Below are 20,617 nucleotides of genomic sequence, written 5' to 3' on the forward strand. Positions count from 1 at the left end.
CCACCTGCATGGGTAGGATTTCAGGGATCCTGGTGTGACTGAGCCCGTGGGACCCTCTCCAGCTGTACATGTACAGGCAGAGTGAATTAATGAGCCGTGGGTGCCGGGCAGGACTCACCTGTGATTAGCTGTGCCCGTGGGGCAGCCAGGTACAGGTGAACTTCAGTGGGCCAGGGTAGGTCTGTGGGGAGCAGATGGGGAGCAGATGCCCCTGGGTGCCAGGGACACAGCTGAGCCTGGCATGGATACGTGGCTGCCATAGGGCAACTGGCTGCTGAACTACGGGAAAGCTTCATCAACCCTCCCAGCTACAGATCCCAGCTGGGATCTGAGAAGAGGGAAGGTGAGGCCAGCAAGAAAGTGAGAAAGGGCAGGGTATGCCAGAGACTTGTATGTCTCCATTCCCTCTTTGCACCTCCTCCTCTGAAGCCTACCTGAAGCTCCACACAAGATACTTCTGGAAACAGGGAAAACTTACTACACATCTAAAACTGAAGAAATAAAATAGAGAAGGATGCAGCTGCCTGCAAGATCTGCTCTATTCCCACAGAGTGGATTCAGCTCTAACTCCAGATTTCCCTATGCATTCATAGAGTTTTACTTGAGTCCACCTTTCCAAACATCCATGTTTGAACCTGACAACACGTATACACAAAGCTGAAGCTGCAAAATCCCCCCTGTGGGCTCATTGGATCTTAGAGCATGGTTAGTGTGTCTGTCCCGGTGATACAAAAGGGCTTATCTACCTCTGCGATGGGAAAATCCTATAATCAGCTGGCTGACCTACAAGCCAGTCTGAGTATCTGTGCTGTTGTCCTCATTTTGGGATGATTGACCAACTGTGCTGAGAGGTTCCTTGCATACTTCTGCTCAGTTATTTTAACAGTAAGTCTGTCTGAAAACATGTGAGAATGATGACTTCAGAGCCACCCACCTGCCAACATTTTGGATTAAAGCAAAAGACATTTCTTTTCTGAGATCTAATTTTACTGTCTATCTTGGCAGTAAAGGTCAAACTGTAAAGCTCTTGACTAAAGTTAAAAGGATTCCCTCAATCAGGGAAGAGATGCCATTATTGGGAAAAAATACATGTGGAAAGCAGACTGACACCCAGCCATAATTTTTTAAGCAGTATGAAAGATCTGGGATGCTTTACTTTGCTCTTGGAGAGTCACAGACTACAGGTAGGAACATGGGACTAGAAAAGTCACTATGTTTCCAGACATTTACCAGATTCTTTTCTTTTCTTTTTTTTTTTCCCCTGCAGGGAGAGACACTGTATAATCCCATTCATAAACGAAATACACACTGAAAGGCAGTGTAGATGGTTTGCTCTCACTACTCCTACAGCAAGGCTGTTCAAGAACATTAAGGATAGTTAAGAGCCTTTGTCTAATTTCTAGCTAGATTCATGCTCAGTTATTTTAAGACCATACGCTTTTATACCAACATTGTTATTCAGCATCAGTAACTGCAGACACATGGCCATTAGCTATTTTAAGAATCCTTTTTCTCTTATTATTTGTTCTTACTATGTTAATCTACTTTGCAGCTTTCCAGCATACCTTCAATAACTTTTGAACCTGCTGGTCAATAGCAATCCAGTTCAGGAGAGAGAAATTGGTTCTCACAGGGTCACTGAAATCCAGCAAGGGGCACAAAGTCTGAAGGGGGAAAGGACACAGTAGGGACCCAATAATTTTGTTTTGTGGCTGCTCCCTGCCCAGATTATACTGTGGGCTGGGTTAGGTGGGATTCAGTCTGAGCTGAGAGTGCTGTCCCTCCCTCATGATGTGAGTTATAACAAACAAAAGGGGGAAATTTTGGCGGGAAGGTTTGGGCTGCAGGGCACAGCCATGGGATTGCAGACTCCACTAGTTTTACCAGTTATGGGATGATTTCTTTACACTGCCAAGATTCATTGGTGCCTGTATTAAAAAGAGGTTGCTGTTTACCGTGTGCATTGCCATCACAAATTCCCAAATGAAAGAGCCACAGGGACTGAACTGAGTCAAAAATACTGCAAAAGCACTGGTGATCCACACTTCAAGACCCAGGTTGAGAAAGGGGAAAAACAGGAACCTGGGTTACAGAGATCTCTTGGACACAGAGATTTCTTGGAGAGAAAGGAAAGCCCTGTGCCTGCCACTTGAGAAATAGCTCAAAGGTGCTGGAGCAACTTAGTCCATCACTGTGATGGTAACATTTTCCAGTGGGATTTTTTGTGAAATCAAGACAGTACTTTCACAACAAATACTGATTTCCCCTCTGAAGGATAAAAGCCCTTGCTGATATACATGTGGTAGAGGTACAAAGGATGATGATTTACATTTCAGGTAGGGGTCTCACCAAAAGCAGGATCAGGGGCTGTACAAACACCATGGTTCCACTATTAAAATGATAGCCAACAGGCAAAAGAATTTGATTTTTCCATAGAGTGACAGCCTGACAAATCACCAGCTGTTTATTAGATCCTGAATCAAACAGCTGAGGCCAAAGCATTGTAAGCAATTTTAATAAGCAGTAAATTGCACACTGCAAACAAAAAGTGTTTACAAGATTCTATGACCTGACCAGATGGAAGGGGAAACTCTCACAGGGAAAAAAATTGATCTTTTCTTCTTTTTCATCTTATATAGCTATTAATCTTTCTTCTGCCACTAAGAAACATTTAATCAACTGAGCCTGAAGGGCTAGTGAGAATCAAAATGAGATCCATCCATGACACTAGCCTATCTTCTTCATTGTCTTGATTATTTCCATTTTCCCAGTCCCACATAACCTTTATAAGCTCACCCATCTTTTAGTTTTTCATGAGAATCTCCTTCCAGAAGAAGATTACAACCTTCTGGTGTGCAGAGTGCATCTGAAGACACTTCCATAGCAGGACCAAAAAAAGCAGGCTGATGGAATAACAAAGAAGTTTAGGATCCCTTTCCCAATTTTCTTCTTTTGAAAACAAGTTACTTTGGTATCATACCTCTCCCTCCCTTAACTTTTGCCTATATCTGTCTGATCTCTGTATCAAAGGTTGGGGCTGTATTGCTGGGAAGAACTATAACACTTTTGGTACAACTGGAAAAGGTAATTACACTGTCACCACTTCTTACTGGCTATGGCAGCACCTCAGACCTACAGCACATTTTCATTAGTAGAAGAAACTATTAAATGAGTCAGACACCTCTTTGATTCATACCCACAAAGAAGGCACACAGTGCTGCTTCCTTTCTGGAACATCAGTCACACAGTAAAGGAAAATAGCACACCATATTTTGAGTTTTCTTACTTTTGTTCTGTTTGGAACATTTCAGTGAACTGTGCTTCTGCTTGGCTTCTAAGAGGGTCACAGTGCTGGTGCTTCTCTGCTGTTCTTGACTTTCCACTGTCCTCTTAGTCAACTGTTGTGACAAATGTGGGCTTCTCTGCCAAGACTTGCATGTACACCCTTTCTCCACACAAAGCTCCCCTGGCAACACCAGGGGCTCTACCCTCACACTTAGACTCTTACCTCAACTTTGCAAAGCCTGACCTGCTTTGTCTCAGGGGCCATTTCAGCTCCTTAAAAAGGAGCACAGCTTCCTCTAACATCCTCTCTGAAGAAAAAGAGGGCACTGAAGACACTAGTTTTAGCAAAGCTCTCTGCTCTTGTCCTTTTCTTTGTTCCCCATCATAAACCTTTTTGTCACCATCATTTACATCAATCATTCACTTTCTGTGCTCCAGAACAGCTGTCCTGACACAGTGGTCCATCTGTGAGCAGGATCATTAATATACCCTTAGGAAAGAGTGTATGAAACAGGCCACTTAGAGAGGGTCCCTCTCCAGTATTCCCCTTTCAGATTGCAGTTCAGGGACTCTTTGAGCTTAAGTTTGCATACAATTGATAATATTTAATACTCCATTTCTTCATGAATCTGTCTAGCTATTTTTTAAATCTATTTATAATTTTCACAGCTAGAAAGTTTGGTAGCAACAAGATTTGCAATTTAAATATGCATTGTGTGAAAAAAACCACTTTGTTTGGTTTTAAGTATGAAGCCTGATAGTTCAATATCAGGCCTCTGGTTCCTGCATCTTGAGAAGGAATGAATAATTCCCTATTTGCAGTATCTACCTTAGCCATGACTTTTTTATATAGTGATCATAGCCCACAGTCACTCTTGAGCTGAGCTGAGACAAATGCTGCCCTAGTTACTATATCTTAGGGGGAAAAAAGAAGTCAATTCATACCTTTCAACAGTTTTGCCATCTTGCTTTGAACCTTCTCCTGTTTATACATCTTGGACAGTGAAAACTGCCAGCATCAGTCTGCTCTGTGTTGCTTACATAATTTTGACAGAAGTCTTCCAATGCTGAAAGTTAAGAGATAAATGTTTGCTGCTCATTTTTTATGAAAATCCATATATTTTTATTGCATTAATTTCTTTCAACACTTTCCTCTTTTAAAACAAAGCCTGATTTTTTAGACAAAGCTGTTAAACAGTAATCCTATAATTTTTAGGATCAGCTTACTTTTCTATACTCTATGTAATTTATTTAAGGAAGCCACTTGTCCACTTTCAGTGTCATAAAAAACCCTGAGCTGATCTCCTAGAAAGCTATAATGTCAACTGACTGAAGGTCTAGATTGATGGAGGCATGAGCAGGTCTCCACAGCAGCAGGCAGAGTAACTTATAAAGACAAATGTCCTCCCCCTAATCAATTCTCCTGCCCTGCTACTGTCCCTAACCCCTGACACACTGGGTTTCTGTCAGATGAGCTCTTGAACCCTCATTCTGTGGCTGTACACCTGCAAATGCTGATATAAGAAACTGGTTTCACCTGGGATAGGGTTAGTTTCCTTCTTAGGAGCTGGTACACTGCTGTGTTTTAGATTCACTGGGAGAATTCTGTTGATAACACAGTGATGTTTTGGTTGTTGCTAAGTAGCGCTTACCCTAAATCAAGGACTTTTCAGTGTCCCATGTTCTGCTACTGAGGAGGTGCACAAAAAACTTGAGGGGAGCATGGCTGGGACAGCTGACCTGAACTGGCCAAAGGGGTATTCCATGCCAGAGAGCATCATGCCCAGTGTAAACAGGGGACGTTGGCTTGGAGGGGCCGATCGCTGCTCAGGGAGGGACTGGTCAGCAGGGACGGGGCAATTGTGGTGTGCATCACTTCCCTGCCTCGGGTTTTATTTCTCTCTCTCTCCTTTCCATCACAGTTATTACTGTTACCATTATTGCTGTTGTTATCTTCAGTATTACTAGTATTATTATATTTTACTTTTTTAATTATTAAACTGTTCTTGTCTCAACCCACAAGTTTTACTTTTTGGTTTTTTTTCTGATTCTCCTCCCCATCCCTTCAGGGTGACAGGGGCAGTGAGGGAGCTGCTGCATGGAATTAGTTGCTGGCTGGGGTTAAACCACAACAACTGGGAAGGAAAGGGACCAGGCTTCCCATTTAGGTCAGCTCAAGGAGCACTGACTAGGCTGGCATAAATCACAGCCTATGACATGGGAAATGCTGGAGGGAAGCAAATGAGAGGACATGGTAGCTGCCTGAGTTCGATCTGTTGGACCTTAAGATGGTGAGTGAATGGAATTCAATAGAATAGAGCAAGCATAATTTCCAGTCCTTGTGTATATGAGGGGAAGGGAGAGAAAAACAGGGAGTAAGAGACAAAAGCTTGGGTTTCATTATTCTTTTCTGCAGTTTTAAACTTTTGTTAAGGTAATGAAACAAAAAGTTGTGTTATGAAGTTAAGTTAATGTAGCAGACAGGAAGTTCCACTGCTGAACGGAACTTGATGCTCATACAAAGTTCACAAAATGCTCAAATCCAGGTACATTTGAAGTGGCCCCACTAAGGAGAGTGGATTGAATACAGACCACCAATAAGAACTAAGCTTCAAAAAGACAACAAAGCCTTATACAGTTTCACAAAGAAACTGATTTCAGAAATCAGTCGTCACCGTGACTTGGAAGTACCAAATATAATTACAGTGGGAAAAAAGATCATTGCATTTTCATCTAAAACAAGACAACTTCAGTAATTATATGTGTGGGCCTTTCTTGCTAAGGCTACAATCTGGATTTCATTCTTCATGGCAGAATGCCAGATGAGAGGAAACAGCTTATTTAAAATTGCCCAGAGAAGGATTACAGGTTTGTCCCACTGACTGATGTATTTTCAGCCTAAATTTTTCCCCATATCTCCTTTTCCAAAGGCTGCTCATCTGTTGCCATAGAGACCACTTCCAATCTCTTTTTCCCTTCCGCAGGCTCTATTCTGGGGGATCACTACTGCGGCTTCCCAGGCTACTCTGTCTGTGCCTCGTGGCCAGGAGTAGGGAAAATAGTAAAGCGGAACATCTGCAGCCACACAATACACAGCTGCTGGTAGCAGAAATACTTCCATTTTTTATCCAGAGCTGGTGTGTGGAGGCTGGTGGAGGGTAAGCTGCAGCCACCCAGCACATGGAAACGTGGGCGTGCACCACGACTGTCACATCTACCAGGACGCCTTTTCATCATTTAAAGGCATCTGTCACATCAATCACACTCCTCAATTTTTCCCCCCCCGCCTTTACTGTAATGGAGTTTATTAGAGGTAACGGGAAAGCACAAGGGATTCGCTTTCGCTTCAGTTCAGCGCCAATACCCCCGAGCCTGCACACCCGGGGGAGCCGCTCCCACGGCGGCTGCGGGGGACGGGGCAGGGCTGAGCCCGGACAGCCGCAAATGTACGACCCAGGACAGGCCCGTGAAGGCCTCGGGCTCCCCTGAGTTTTATTTCACTTCACTCGGTGGCACCTTCAGAGCCCGCAAGACGAACCTCGGCCGTCACGGCAGAGGCCGCTGCCTCAGGACCTCCCATCGGAGAGAGAAGCCCCTCCTCCGCTTGCAGTCGTACGGCGCTTGTTCTTTTCAGGGGGTTTGTATTATTTTTTAGGGGTTATATTTGGTTTTTTGATGGGGGTTTTTGTTCTTTTTTCCACGTTGGGGCCCCGCCATCTATGAGGGGGCGGCGCGTGCCGTCCCTGAGGCACCGCCCGCCTCGCGCTCTCGGCGCGCGCATCGTCTCCGCCCTCCCCTTCGGCTGTCGGGGTGACGTCATCGCTCCCCCCTCCCCCGGCGGCTCCGCGCGCTCTCATTGGCTCCTGGCGGGCGGAAGCGGCCCCGCCCCCAACGGCGGCGGGTTGGCGGGAAAGGCCTGAGGAGCCTGAGGAGCTTGGGGGCTGCGGCTGAGGGGTCTGTGAAGGGGGGTCCGGCCGGGTCTGACACGGCACAGCCCGGCACAGCCCGGCACAGCCCGGCACAGCCCGGCACAGAACAGCACAGCGGGCACCGCCGCAGCCATGCAGGCGTTCCTGAAAGGCCCGTCCTCCATCAGCACCAAGCCCGTGGCTGCCAAGGAAAAGGGCGCGGCGGGGAGCAGCGGGGAGAGCAAGAGGACCAGACCCATCCCCTGGGTGGAGAAATAGTAAGGGATGCTCTGAGGTCGCTGGGAGGTTGGCTCGGGAGGGTTGTGGAGAGACAGTGGGTGCATAGCAAGAGGGGTCGCAGCTGAAGGTGTCCACACCAGAGAGGACAGCTTAACTTGCCCTGTTCTGGATGAAACTCAGCACTGTGAGCTGCTATAAGAGCCCTTTGTGGATGCTACTGGGCAGAAAATGCTTCTTGCCCCTGTCAAGCGATGCAGTTTCATCGCTGTGGTTCCATGCGTAAGTGCATGAAATGCTTTGGTTTTGTGTGAAGCCTTTACCACAGAGTGGTAAAATATTGCAATTCCGCTTCTAAAAACAGCTCTGACAGGTGTTTACAACAGAAAAAGACAAACAGCTTCCTGAGCAATTAGATCATTTTGGTAACGTGGACCAGAGATGTTAGATTTTCTGTTGTGGTTTTGACCTCAGCTACAAAATCCACTGTAATTCTTCATTACCTGACGTAATGTTGTTTTTCTCAATTTCAGCTTGTTTCTGAAACTTTGTTAGCTAATAAATTGTACTTAATGTCTTTCTATTTAGTCGCCCCAAAAATGTGGATGAAGTTGCCTTCCAGGATGAAGTTGTTGCTGTGCTGAAGAAGTCCCTGGAGGGTGCTGATGTGAGTGTAATGGTAACATCTAGCTAATCAGCAACTTTAGACAGACACTTGAGCCAGTGGTAACGAAAATTCCTCTTTTCCAACTCAGCAATGATCATTTTTGCAGTGGTACTTTACAAACAAGCTGAGTGACTTCCTCACTGAATGTTGTGATATGTGTGTAAAGCTTCTGGTATTTCCAGCCCTCCAAACACTGTAAAGGTGTCAGCTCCATCATACAGTTTGGAATTTTTTCTGGAAAAGCTCAAATGGTAAACTTCTTGTTGGTAGCTTCAAATCTGAAAAGGCCTTTGTTGTCTCCTCACTACTATTCCACAAGTATTTTTGATATTCATGTTTAAGAGAAGAGGGGAAAGAATGACTGGATTGCCAGTCATTCCTAAACAGTTCTAGTGACCTATCAGTGCTTCTGTGAAGCTGCTAAACACTAAAACTGTTTGCTAATGAGGGAAATTTAATTTATAAGTGCCAGGCCTACTACTTGGATAGTGATACCCAGACTGTTTGGGTTAAAGTTTCAAAGTCTCTTTGGCTCTAAAAATCTAAGTGTGACAGTTGCTCTGACTTCACTGCAGTGTTTTCTTCTGTGACTTAAGAGTGTGAAGAAGATGAGCAGAGCATTTTCAGTTGCATTTGTTTACAGTCGCATTTGCTTTTGGATAAAAATTTAGTAAATGTTTGGTATGTATGATGGTTATTTCTTCCAAACCAGCTGATGGGGAGGTGCAAGGAATGAAGGCAGAAATAAAGTAGGTAGCCAAGAGATAGCTGTGCTTTTTTTTTTTCAAATCTGAACAATTTCTTCCTTCGAACGAGCTGAGACCTTTTTTCCTCCATGCTTCCCCTAGAATTGTCATTCTTGTGCTTCAAAAGCTGGTTCTGTTTTTGTGATCTGATAGTGCCACCTGAGATGGTTGGCAGGGATGTTCTGAAAATGCCATTTGTGATATGGCTGTCTGCTCACCCAGACCTAAATGAAGCAATTTGGACCTGTCAGAGTTTTATTCAAGAAGCTCTTCACTCATGGTGTGCTCTGATGCTCAATATGCACAGGGAGTCTTGAAACTTTTAAGAATTTTCTCTGCAGTTTTTATTTTGACTAGTGTGAGTCTGTTTCCCTCTGAAAATCTAATTCAACTTGCAAAAGCAGAAGTGCCTTCTTCGTTTGAGTGTGGGGAGCCACAATCAAACTGGTATGACAGAACTGGAAGGACTTGTATTTGTTTCTTTAGTTCATGTCTCCAATTTGCTTTGAGAATGCTGTTGTAATGTAACCTTGTCACATAGTGTTGTACCCACAGAAATCTGTGTTTCAACACTAATGCTGCTCTATTGCAGTATTTGTACAGTTGGGGTAATTAGGAAGGAACTGTTAACAGTCAAGGGAAAATGAGGTGCTGCCACCTCTTCTGTCTGGACATATCAGTTATGTAACATCACTTAGGTTATGGGTTGGGAAGTTCTATTTTGAGCAACAGTTATTTAAAACCTTACAGCTTCTGGATCAGCTGTGTTTCTTGGATTCAGAGACTAGTACACTTGTGCTGACTTTTGGCCTCCTGAGTCGAACAGACAAATCATAACTTCTGCTTGTGGTTGGAGGCTTTGTGTTTTGCCATGGCAACCCAAACTCAGCAAGGTATTTGAGAACAAAATCATGCAGGTACTTTATATTTGACGTTTCTTAAAATTTGGACATTTTATTAGTTCTTGAAAGGACTTATTCTGTCAAAAAGGCAGAAGTGTAATTGAAACTCTGAGGTGGCTGGTACTTATTCAGGAGTTCTTACTGAATTTGGAGATCTGGGGAGATCAAAGAAACAGCTGTGACAACGCTGTAGGTTTGTGTCATGTGCTTTATTTAAACCTTAGTGTTGAGAATGGATAACTAGTCCTCTGTTGATTGGCCTGTATTTGTGGGCCTTGGTTTGGGAGCTTCTAAATGCAGCAGGACTTGTAACTCCCTGTTATATCTCCATCTGTAAGAGCAAGCATCTGTTATGAACTGTGGAGACCAGAGTTTGAACTGGAGCAGTTGATTTCTGTCTGCCAGGACTGTTCATTTGTTTGTGTTTTTTGCAAAGAATCTGACAAGTGGCACAGTGTTCCTTAGTTTTCATTTGCTTCATGATACCTCAGTGACTGAAAACAGAGTGAAGTGTAGGATTATCATTGCAATTTACATCTTCACTTGTGCCGAAACTTCTGGAAAAGGAGTTGGGGTTTGCACTGTATGCAGTGACTTTCCCATAAACAGGGTGATGCCTGCAGGTGTCCTGCTTACCCCTGGCAAGCGTAGAAAAATGCATAACCAGATCAGGTTGCAGTTTGTTTAAAAATACTGCCACAGTTACATAAAGGATTAGGCTGTGCTTGGTGAAAAAGTAGTGTAAATACTTCCATGAGAAAAAGGCATAAATGAAGTTGAAACAAACAGTGATAAACTAGAGGTGTAATGGAATTAAGAAACAGTTTCCTATTAAAACTTTTTACCTGCTAATGCTCGTTTTGAGAACTAGTAGTGTGTGAATTAGCATTGAGGCATGAAATTATGAATCTCCTTGAAAACATCTGCCCTTGCAGTGTCCTAACCGGAGGAGGTTGGTGAATTTTCAGCTGTCATTCAGTACATATTTCATCTCCCTGGAGCTGTCATAAAAGATAGAGGAGCACAACAATGTTGTGTGTGTCTCAATTTGAAAAAATGTTAGTATGTGATGCAGTTTCCTTGTTAGTAATTAGGGAAACAAGCAATGATTGATTGGCAGAAAAAACAGGCAAAACTTGAAAATTATTTATTTACTAGAAATTGATGGAAGATTGAAATTCTTCTCTCTACTTTTACAGTATGTACACAGTTGAATCTGTTCTCTTTGTCTTGTCTTAGTTGTTAGAATGGGTTGGTTGGTACCAAAATGATTGTCTCTATTTCATTTTTTGATTATGGATTGTGTACTTCTGCATTTTTCTCTGCTCTTTGAATGGTTTTGGTTTTGCTGTTCCCATTCTGTCAGCATTGAGTGCTATATTCAGCATAGAATTCTCTAATCTAATTTTAGTTGACTCTTTTTAAAAATAGAATATTTATTAAGGGCTGGAAATCAAGTCAGACTGAGAGGTTTGTCTTTTTGCTGTTGATCAGAGGGGACTTTTGGATTCTTGTTTTAAGAGTGTAGAACTGGAACATCTCCTACTGTTAAAGACAGCAGTTTTAAAATGATAATTTATAAAAGGGATTAATTGAGATAGTATAGAAAGCTATGCTAGTTAGAAAGCTTGATTTCAGGCAAAATTCAGTCATGGCTTATACAAATTTGGTTTATGGTAGCTCTCTGACAGACAAAACAAAACCATCTTTTATTCCAGCTGATGAATTTCAGGTATCTAGCAGATATTTAGTTATATTCTCAAACTGGGAGATTGTTTTGCTTCGTGCTGCTAAATGTCATCCTATAATTATTACTGCAGTCTTTGCTGTGCTGCTTTGATCTTCCTGTGTCAGCATATTTCCTTAATGCTGTCTTTTTTTTCATGCCGAGGTCATTAATTAAATTATTTTAAAGATCAATTAACCTAATCTCTTTAAGAAATACCACTGGTCTCCTTTGAAAACTCCTTGGGTGGGTGTGAATTTGGCAGGGCTGTGCAGTGCAGTGAGTCACTGGGAGTGTCCCTGTGACTGTGTCTGCATTGCCCTCCCTGAATCCATCACAGGCATTCCCGAGCTGCCCTGTGCTCACTGCAGTGGAGAATTCCCAGCATGGCTTGACAAGGCAGTCTGGGGAGCTGAGAAAGCAAGGGCTGGTTAACCTGTGACCAGTGCTGTCACAGTGCACTGCTAGTGTTATCCAGGCTGCTTGAAAGTCATCCTTGAGTAGATTTGTATGTCACTGCAGTCATAACAGTAAATTCTGAAGGCCTTAGTGATCTCAGACATGTCCTGGAGTATCTATATATATTAAAAAAAAAAGGAATATTAGTTTTGATAGAACATGTGATGGTGCCACCAAATAACAGCTTGTTCATGCTGCCTTATAAACAGCAAGTGTTTGTCCTCCTTTAGAGACCTAGTAGTGAAAGACTTGGTATTGGTAGATAGTTTCTGTTCTATTAGATGTTCAGATTTTCAGTAGGTTTTGCTGGTTTTTGTTTGTTCTACTCATTTACTTTTCTTAAAAATGGTGCCTTGCTGTTTCAGCTTCCCAATCTGTTGTTCTATGGCCCACCTGGAACTGGAAAGACTTCCACTATTTTAGCAGCTGCTAGAGAACTCTTTGGGTAAGCTGAAATCAAGTTGCTTTGGTGTAATTGGCTGTCACATGTCTTCTAATCATGTGACACAGTGCCTCTGGTCATTGCCTGCTTTTATGTAGTTTCCATGATTTTTTCAGGAGTATCTTCACATTCTAATTCTGCTCCAACATGAGGTTTCTTTCTCATTTGTCTTGCCACAAGCCACTGGTTTCTATTACCAGTATAGACTTACAACACTTAACACTAACAGCCATGTAACCCTATAGCAGGGTATGGAAAAAAATATGACTTGCATCTGCCTTACTGAACTCTGTAAAGGAATTCCAATTTTTATGATTTATTCAGTAAGTTGTTCTCCGAGTACTTCATACAATGTCTGAATTGTAATCTCTCATCTGGGCATCACTGAATTGTGTCTGGAAGTAGTACTGGGAGTCAGACTGAAATTCAGCATGTGTACATTCATCAGCTCACTTGTAACACTTGGGAGTTTTTGAGTAGTGAATTCAGTGATCCATAAGCAAAAAATGGATGAGGAGGTGTTTGATGTTATGATCAAATCTAGTGCTGACTTCAGTACCTCCCCTCATCCCATTCATCATCTTTAATTTTTGACTCATTGTTTTTTGGAGAGAACCACTTCTACTTTAGTAGTAGGAAGACAACTTCACATTGTGAGTCCGTTTTGATTCCCAGGATTTAAAATCCAGTGTATTAGTTGTTGAGTTGGGTTTTTTTAATCAGAGTTGCTGCTGTGTAATACTGCTGCTAAATACTGCATGTGTTATACTTTGTGGATAATTCATTTGGTAGTACTGCCAGTGACTGTATCTTGGCATTTTACTTGTTATTCCACATTGCTCTCGTGATAGAAGTAAAAAGGCAGATAATATAGTGCTCTGAACTTATGAAGACAACTTCCTACTTTTTTTTTTCCTGGATAACTGATGTAATTTTATACTTCATTGTTTTCTGTAGCCTGGGAGGAGAGTCTAAAAATAGCTAATGGAAATTCATACCTAACATTTAATGATCTCAACTTTACTGTCTTTTAACAATGTCATTTAGTAATGCTGATAAAAATAATCCCTGCCATTCAAAGCAGCCAGAAGGGTTGTTGATATACTCTACAGTGTATCATTACAAGGGTTAGCAGCTGACATGTTGTAATAAAAATTTTGCAGGCCTGAATTATTCCGGCAAAGAGTCCTTGAGTTAAACGCTTCTGACGAGCGCGGAATACAAGTGATTCGGGAGAAAGTGAAGGCTTTTGCTCAGCTCACTGCGTCTGGGAGCCGTTCAGAGTAAGTGCTGGATCAAACCCCTCTTGCTTTGGACAAAGCATGTGGTTGGGTTTTTTTCCAGTATAAATGATGGGTCAGCACTGCCCCAAAGTTGGCAACACACAGTGCTTTGGCTGAGCTTTGGCTCCATGGAATTTCATGCTGGGGGGTTTGAATAGCCGGGAGGACCTTTTCCTGGTGCTGTTAGCGTTGGAGGCAGACAGGGAAAATCCTGTAAGATCAAGACTTCTGGGTTTGGGCACACATTGTTGTCTTTGCAGATGTTTGACTGCCATAGAAAAACCTCTTTGCATAAATCATGGTGGAAGTTACTTCCCTAGTGGAGGATCTCACACAAGATGGGTTCAGTTTGTAAGATGCCAAAAGGATTCTGGCGATAGGTGGTGAGAAACCCTGTGCAGGTCAAGCCATGTGTGTGGACTGTGGAAAGTAGCAGGAAGAAACTGCATGCCAGGACTGTCTGGCAAAAAATGGTCTTATGTACTGAAATCAGTCTGTTGCAGTGTTCTTTGGGGTTCAGGGAATCAGGAAACCTCTAAAAAGATGAGCTACATTAGGTGTTGAAAGAAGAAAAAGCAAAAGTATGTGTTTTAGAGGACTTTTGCAGCATTCAAGTGTTGGTCTTTCCATGGGAACTCACCCCCCCCTTAATTACAAATATTAATCCTTTATCTAAAAATAGTAAAAAAAGATAGAACCTCTGAATGTGTTATGTTTATCAAGTATACATTCTTAAGTAAATATGATTTGCTATTTGCAGTCGGTTTTTTTGCTTATGTTTTTTGTTGTTTGTTTTTCTTTGATCTGTACATTGCATGTCTCCTGGATAATGGGTTTCTTCTTACTTTTCAGTGGTAAAATGTGTCCTCCTTTTAAAATTGTAATCCTGGATGAAGCAGACTCAATGACTTCAGCAGCCCAGGCAGCCTTAAGACGCACCATGGAAAAAGAATCTAAAACAACACGTTTCTGTCTTATTTGTAACTACATCAGCAGGTACATGTGGGACTTTTTGCTTATTTGGACTTATTGCCTGTTCTGTAGTCTCTTTTTTTTTTCCCCACTAAGAGATTGATATCTAGTTTTCATAGGTTTCAGCCAGTAGAGATGTAACTATATGAATGCAAGACTGAAACAATATTTAGGTTTCAACTTTTTTTTTTTTACAGTGTTGCAGTTTTAAGGTTATTTAAACCTTTTCCGCCTTGATAGCTTTCTTTGTATGAACTTTACCCACACATTGATTTTCCAAACTCTTACATTCCTTTCTTTCAGAATAATTGAACCTTTAACATCTCGATGCTCCAAATTCCGCTTCAAGCCTTTGTCGGACAGTATCCAACAGCAGCGGCTGCTGGACGTTTCTGAGAAGGAACATGTGAAGATCAGTAATGAGGTAACTTCATGGTTGCCAGGTAGTTTTATTGCTTAATCCAGTCCATAATTGCATGGCAGTGAAAGAGACCAAGTCAGCATGCTTTTCCAGGCTGCTCAACAGTACGAAATGCAATACATAAACTCAGTTAGGTATTATTCTCCTTCCGTAGACGAGATGAATTTTAAGAGTTGTCCTAAAACCAGAGAAGTGTCCACCAGAGAAGACTGAAGCTAAACTGTAGGGCTCTTTATTCTCTGCTAAGTGCACTGGCATTAAACCATGCTTCATTCTGAAACTGCCAGCACACATTTGTGTTAGTAGAGGTTGCTTTGTGACTTGTGTATTGTACCTGGCTCTGAAAATCTGCTTTAGGCACTACTTGGTGTTTTAAAATAACTGTATTAAAAAAGCGTACTAGATTTTAATTAACAGTGAGCATATAATTTAGTATTTTCTGACATTGTTTTTCAGGCAGTGTCATACCTTGTGAAAGTGTCAGAAGGAGATTTAAGAAAAGCAATTACTTTCCTTCAAAGTGCCACTCGCCTGATGGGTGGCAAGGAGATCACAGAGAAGATAGTCACTGAAATTGCTGGGGTAAGCTATGCTTTGCAGTTTCTCCTGTAATTACTCTGAAAAGCATTTTGTTACCCTTATCTACTGTTGCTTAAAGTTGGATTAAAAAATTGTTCGATACCCACTAGTATTGCAGTATGGTACCAATAGAGTATCCACCAGAACTTTAAAGACTGCCTGATTCTGTACACTTGCTACATAGCAAGTTTCTAGCAACTTCTTCTGTAAATCATGGTAAACTGCAAAATAGTCTTATAATTCAAACAAGTTGAAATATTCTGCCCATAAATGCAAAATGTATTGCCTTTTGTGGAACAGTAGATTAGAACATTTTTTGGTGCTTTTATATATATGTGTATATATATATAAGTATAGATCATTGAAAATATGGTTTGGAAGCACCACAGTGGAATGACTTTCAGTAGCAGCTCATTTACAACTTAAATGTTCACAGTGACAGTGTCTCTTCAAGGGTCTGTGTAGATTCTGCTTTTTAACAAAACAGCAGTGATTTATTCTAGAATGACATAGATAATACTGACAGGGACAGGAGAAACCTGGGAGGAAATGCATTTAACAAAACATGTGTGAAGGTGTTCCTATAGCAACAAAACACTTACCCCCTAAAGCAAGAAATGTGAGATTAGGAGTTGAGGAGCTGAAAAATAAATGGGCTTTAATGATGGATGCATTTCCCTTGAAGGTGCTGCCATCACAGGTAATTGTAAGGGCTGGGAGGTTTTCACTTTAATGGAACCAGAGGCAATTGCTTCTGTGCAGTGTTTTACAGACCAATTTTAAGCAATTTTCTCAGTGAAGTCATTGTTCAGTTTTGTGTATCTAGCAGTAAAACAGAGCTGATATCTGAATAGATATCAGATACCTGAAACCAGGCAGAAGTTGACTGTAATGACAGGAAAGAGAAGCATGAAATTCCATTATTGAATGAGTCATGCTTGTTTAAACCAAAAGAACCCAACTTTACATCTTCATAAAAACATGAAGTTCTTGGTCATACATAACTTCTGTGACCCTGGAGTGACCTTAGTACAAAAGATTAATAAAGAAGCTTTGAAAACAAACTATCCAGACACTCAACCGACAGGAATGACAGTGAGTAGAAGGGAAAATGGGCAGCTCTTCCCTGCATAGAGCAAAATAATGGCGTCTGTCAACCTCTTTTCTTCTGATTTATTGTCTGATCTTAGTGCATTGGGCTTTTTTTGGATGTCCCTGGTGTGTCTTTGGAAATAAAACTGGTTTGCTGTGTTGTTTTAGTGTAGAATGGTGCAGAAAGCATTGGCTGATCTCAGTGTTGAAGTATGTCCTCCACTTAATGTCCTGAGTAACAGTTGTGTGTTGGATTCATGAAGGTGACTTTGACAGTTCACTGTCTTTATGGTTTTTGTTTTAATATCACCAATATAGGACAAATATTAAAGCCTAACTCTCACTTTCAAAATTTAGTGGGTCTGTCATATACTTGCTTAAAGTGGTTGGGTGTGCAGAGGAATGAAATGCTGAAATGGCCTCTGCCATGAGCAGTTTGTATCTGTTACTGTAAGCATCAACATCAATTTTAAGTTTACAAAGTAGAAATTAAGAAATGTCACTTCTTGTTACAGGTCATCCCTAAAGAGACAATTGATGAACTGCTCTTGGGTTGCCAGAGTGGTTCCTTTGAGAAACTGGAAACACTGGCAAAGGTAAAGTCCTCTTAGTGCTCCAGCCTGAATATTTTCCTCGGTCACTGCCCTTTGAATCCTTTGTTGCTGGGCTGCAGCAGCAGAACATTGGCCTCAATCAGTTTGGATGCACGTTTTGGGAAGTGTCTTTTACCAGTTAGAACTCCAGGCTTTCCCTTCTGAGGAAAAGCTGTCAAAGCTGCAAATAAACTTCCCTACCTGTGGGACTCTGGTTTTCTCCTGAGTTAAACTGGTGGCATGTGGAGCTGTTGGGCTGAATTAGGCAGAGTAGCATTTCTGAGGGAGACACTTGGCTCAGGCCTTTAGAACTGTCTCTTCAGAGGACTGTAGTAGTCCCTGGACTAGTCACCTTCTTCTTTACTCAGAAGCTGTGTTGGATGAGAAGTATCTGAATAAAGCTGTAATAACTCTTCAGTTTTAAAATATTTTGTGATAATCTTATGGTGCACTAGTGATTAAGTTTGTAAGACAAACTGCAGTGACTTAAAATAGACCTTGCTGGAGAAAGCAAAAGCTACTGTTTTATAGTGGTGGGTTTATTTTCTTTAATGCAGAATTTTTCTGAATGATGGGAAATTCCTAATCTCGAGAGGTTAAAGCAGGTTCAGTCAGTCTTGAACTGGATTTTAACCTAAGGAGTTGTCCCCGACAGAGAGCCAGCCACAGTACCATTCCCCCTTCCAGTGAAATGTTCCATGGCTTTATGGAAAAAGTCACTATGATCAGCCTTCTGCTTTTTGCTTGGCTGAGCCTCACTGGATAGTCTTGGCAGGACCTTTGGGTTTGAGTCTGGATTTATTCTCCTGTAAACTTGCAGCAGATCTTAAAATTGTTGTGCAAGGGTTTGTGCAGATGTCCCTGTCTTACACTTTCACATTGACTTACATAGTGTCTGAAACTGTTGATCTTAAGAGGTGATGATATGGATTATCCAAACCTTCAGGGCTGGCATAGTCTTTTATCAGGCCGTGATCTGATCTAATCTAATGGAGTGGTTTGTAACTGTTCTCCACTTGCCAGAGTAGGTGGCACAATTGGACACACAGTTCTGGAAAGCATGGGAGTGGATTTAGCTGTACAGAAAAATAAGGTTGCACCAACTCTTTTTCTATTTCCATAAACTTCTTTCTTCCTAAATGGCTTCATTGACCACTGTTCTCAGTATTTGTTGGTTTTGTAACTGGGCACTACTGCTTTTTTTTAAAAAGCTATCTTTAGTTACCATGGTTTTTATTTTAGCAAAAGAGCCTTGGCCTTACAGATCTCTGTATGCCTGAGACTAGCAACAACCAGATGAAGAAAATAAATCAAAGTAGGTGGCACTTCAAAATGAGAAGGCTGTGAAACTGCCACATGATGCTGTGGATGCCAGGCTCTCCTAATTTTAGAGTAAGATTGGACAGGTTCGGTGGAGGTTGTTAAATGTTGAAGATGTCTCACAAAATCCCCGAGATGTGAATTGTCAGAAGTTGGAAGAACATTTGGGCAGAATTACTGCTCTGTGCCTGCCTTGCTCGTGCAGCCTTTCCTGGCTGCTCACTCTGGGTCTCTGTCAGGCAGGATGCAGGGCAGGGCTGTGCACAAGCTACTGAACTGTCCTCCAAGATGTAGAAGTTCCATACTAAATTTCAGCACAGTCTTTCAGTTCAGACAGAATTTTTCAGATTGGGTTTCCAGTTGAATTACCTCCATTTTGCTCTCTCCCTGGCACAGAATCTCATCAATGAGGGGTTTGCTGTTGCTCAGCTTGTAAACCAGCTGCACGACACGGTGGTGGAGAGCCAAGATTTCAGTGACAAGCAGAAATCTGTCATAGTGGAGAAACTTGCGGTGAGTCTGTAGCTTCAGTTAAAAAACCCAAACCATGTTAATCTTCACTGATTAATTTTTGTTTGTAGGGTCTCTCCCAAGAGGCACATGATAATTTTTTTTGTTTTGAGTGTTTTTTGGTAGAAGCTAAATTTTTCTCCTGAGAAATTTCATGAGAAGGAATCGAACCCCAGTTAAGTGAATTATTGATCATATTGTGTTGTTCTAGTGGGACTCAAGCAAGAGGATTGTGGGTTTGGTTGTTTTTCATGTAAGGTGGGAAGAAAAATTAGGACAAAATTAAGTCATTGCTTCAAAAAAATTAGAAGCTGCAAAATGCAAGTTTTTGTTCTGACGTGTAATACGCCTTTAAAAAAAAAATAAAAAATTCATTAACTTGCTAAATTTTGACCTAGAAGAAGAGGCAGCAGTGGTGGAGGTTTTGCTAAATTCACTGCAGACAGGCAGGTGGTGTGGATGCCCTGCAGGGATGCTCCTGGCAGGTCGTTTCAGAGCCAATGGCACATCCCTTTGTGTGTGGAGCTGCCACGCTGTGGCCTCCCCAGGAAGATGGAGGTGGAGAGGTTCTTGTTCCCACTTCAGTAGGAGGGGTGTGCAGTGTGTGACTGCTGGAGAAATCTGTGCCAATTCAGTAAACACCTGCCAAACTTCACCTTGGGGTTCTCCACTGTACCCCAAGACACGGATGCCCTGAGCACCATTTTCAGAGGGTTTTACCTCCTCTGTTCTGTCTGCAGGAAGTGGACAAATGCCTGGCAGACGGTGCTGACGAATTTTTGCAGCTGATGAGTCTCTGTGCCCTTGTGATGCAGCAGCTCACACAGAACACCTGACTCCTCCAGCAGCCCTTTGTTCCAGGGGTGGCTGCAGCTCTGAGACAGGGACCCATGAACTTTTGTACTGTTTTTGCAATAAAAGGACTGCTTCAGCAGTTGGAAAAGCTCATGGTGGAGTATTCATTTTTTTTACACTGGGTCAAAGAGCAGAGGGGTCAGTAATGCTTCTGTGTTGCACTTACACTTGGAAAGGTAAAGTCATCAATAATGTGCATAGACTGAACACATAATCAGCTGCAAGCAGAGAAAGGAAGAGGAGTTATTCATTGCAGCCCCTGTTGGTTTTGAATGAATTGACATAGCAAAATGATCACATCCCTATTGACCTTGGCTTCAGACTGAACTCAGCTCCTGAAGGAACAGATTCCATGTCACCTCTTATCTTGTATCTGATGCTTTAGTATTAAATGTTGCAAAAATAGTTTTCTAGTAATCATGTTGCAACTTTTACTTCACTCAAGCTACATAAGAAAAAATCTGAAGGGCAGGTCACATTCAAAAGATGTTACTTAAACTGCTTGAGCATTACTCTGTTCTTGCTCACAAACCCCGTTTTCAAGCTGTGACCTGGATGAACACAGCTCTGTGGTGGTCAAGCAGCTTTGGGACATTTCCTTTCAGAGATGCTTTGAACAC

General features: G+C 42.0%; 2 protein-coding genes across 3 annotated transcripts in view; one reads left to right on the top strand and one right to left on the bottom strand.

Annotated features, from left to right (window-relative positions):
- Nucleotides 1-7,045, bottom strand: part of MCF2L2 (MCF.2 cell line derived transforming sequence-like 2) — a 218,431-nt gene extending 211,386 nt beyond the window's left edge. The window contains exons 1-2 of the mRNA XM_051781467.1: nucleotides 6,824-7,045; nucleotides 4,231-4,352 (exon numbers count right to left, since the gene is read on the bottom strand). Coding sequence (XP_051637427.1) covers nucleotides 4,231-4,279 — 49 coding nt within the window. The 5' untranslated portion in view covers nucleotides 4,280-4,352; nucleotides 6,824-7,045. The remainder of the gene's footprint in view (nucleotides 1-4,230; nucleotides 4,353-6,823) is intronic.
- A 200-nt stretch (nucleotides 7,046-7,245) lies between these two features.
- RFC4 (replication factor C subunit 4) lies at nucleotides 7,246-20,090 on the top strand. Of its 2 annotated transcripts, XM_051781515.1 has the most exons (11): nucleotides 7,246-7,271; nucleotides 7,302-7,471; nucleotides 8,019-8,097; nucleotides 12,296-12,375; nucleotides 13,536-13,655; nucleotides 14,508-14,651; nucleotides 14,931-15,051; nucleotides 15,505-15,630; nucleotides 17,235-17,315; nucleotides 19,029-19,145; nucleotides 19,883-20,090. In XM_051781515.1, the coding sequence occupies exons 2-11, from the start codon at nucleotides 7,347-7,349 to the stop codon at nucleotides 19,976-19,978; spliced, it is 1,089 nt and encodes a 362-aa protein (XP_051637475.1). In that variant the 5' UTR covers nucleotides 7,246-7,271; nucleotides 7,302-7,346; the 3' UTR covers nucleotides 19,979-20,090. The 2 variants fall into 2 exon arrangements, with proteins under 2 accessions (XP_051637475.1, XP_051637474.1); XM_051781514.1 differs by lacking the exon at nucleotides 7,246-7,271 and having other exon boundaries at nucleotides 7,279-7,471.
- The last annotated feature ends 527 nt before the right edge of the window (nucleotides 20,091-20,617 follow it).

Source organism: Manacus candei, unplaced genomic scaffold (genome assembly GCF_025592945.1).
Source record: "Manacus candei isolate 608988 ecotype Guabito, Panama unplaced genomic scaffold, ASM2559294v1 h1tg000015l, whole genome shotgun sequence".
NCBI lineage: Eukaryota > Metazoa > Chordata > Aves > Passeriformes > Pipridae > Manacus > Manacus candei.

Excerpts from the sequence above, each read along its gene's own strand:
- RFC4 (XM_051781515.1), top strand. The coding sequence starts at position 7,347 with ATGCAGGCGTTCCTGAAAGGCCCGTCCTCCATCAGCACCAAGCCCGTG. Across the intron at positions 7,472-8,018 it reads ATCCCCTGGGTGGAGAAATA|TCGCCCCAAAAATGTGGATG; the intron begins GTAAGGGATGCT and ends CTTTCTATTTAG. Across the intron at positions 15,052-15,504 it reads ATGTGAAGATCAGTAATGAG|GCAGTGTCATACCTTGTGAA; the intron begins GTAACTTCATGG and ends ATTGTTTTTCAG.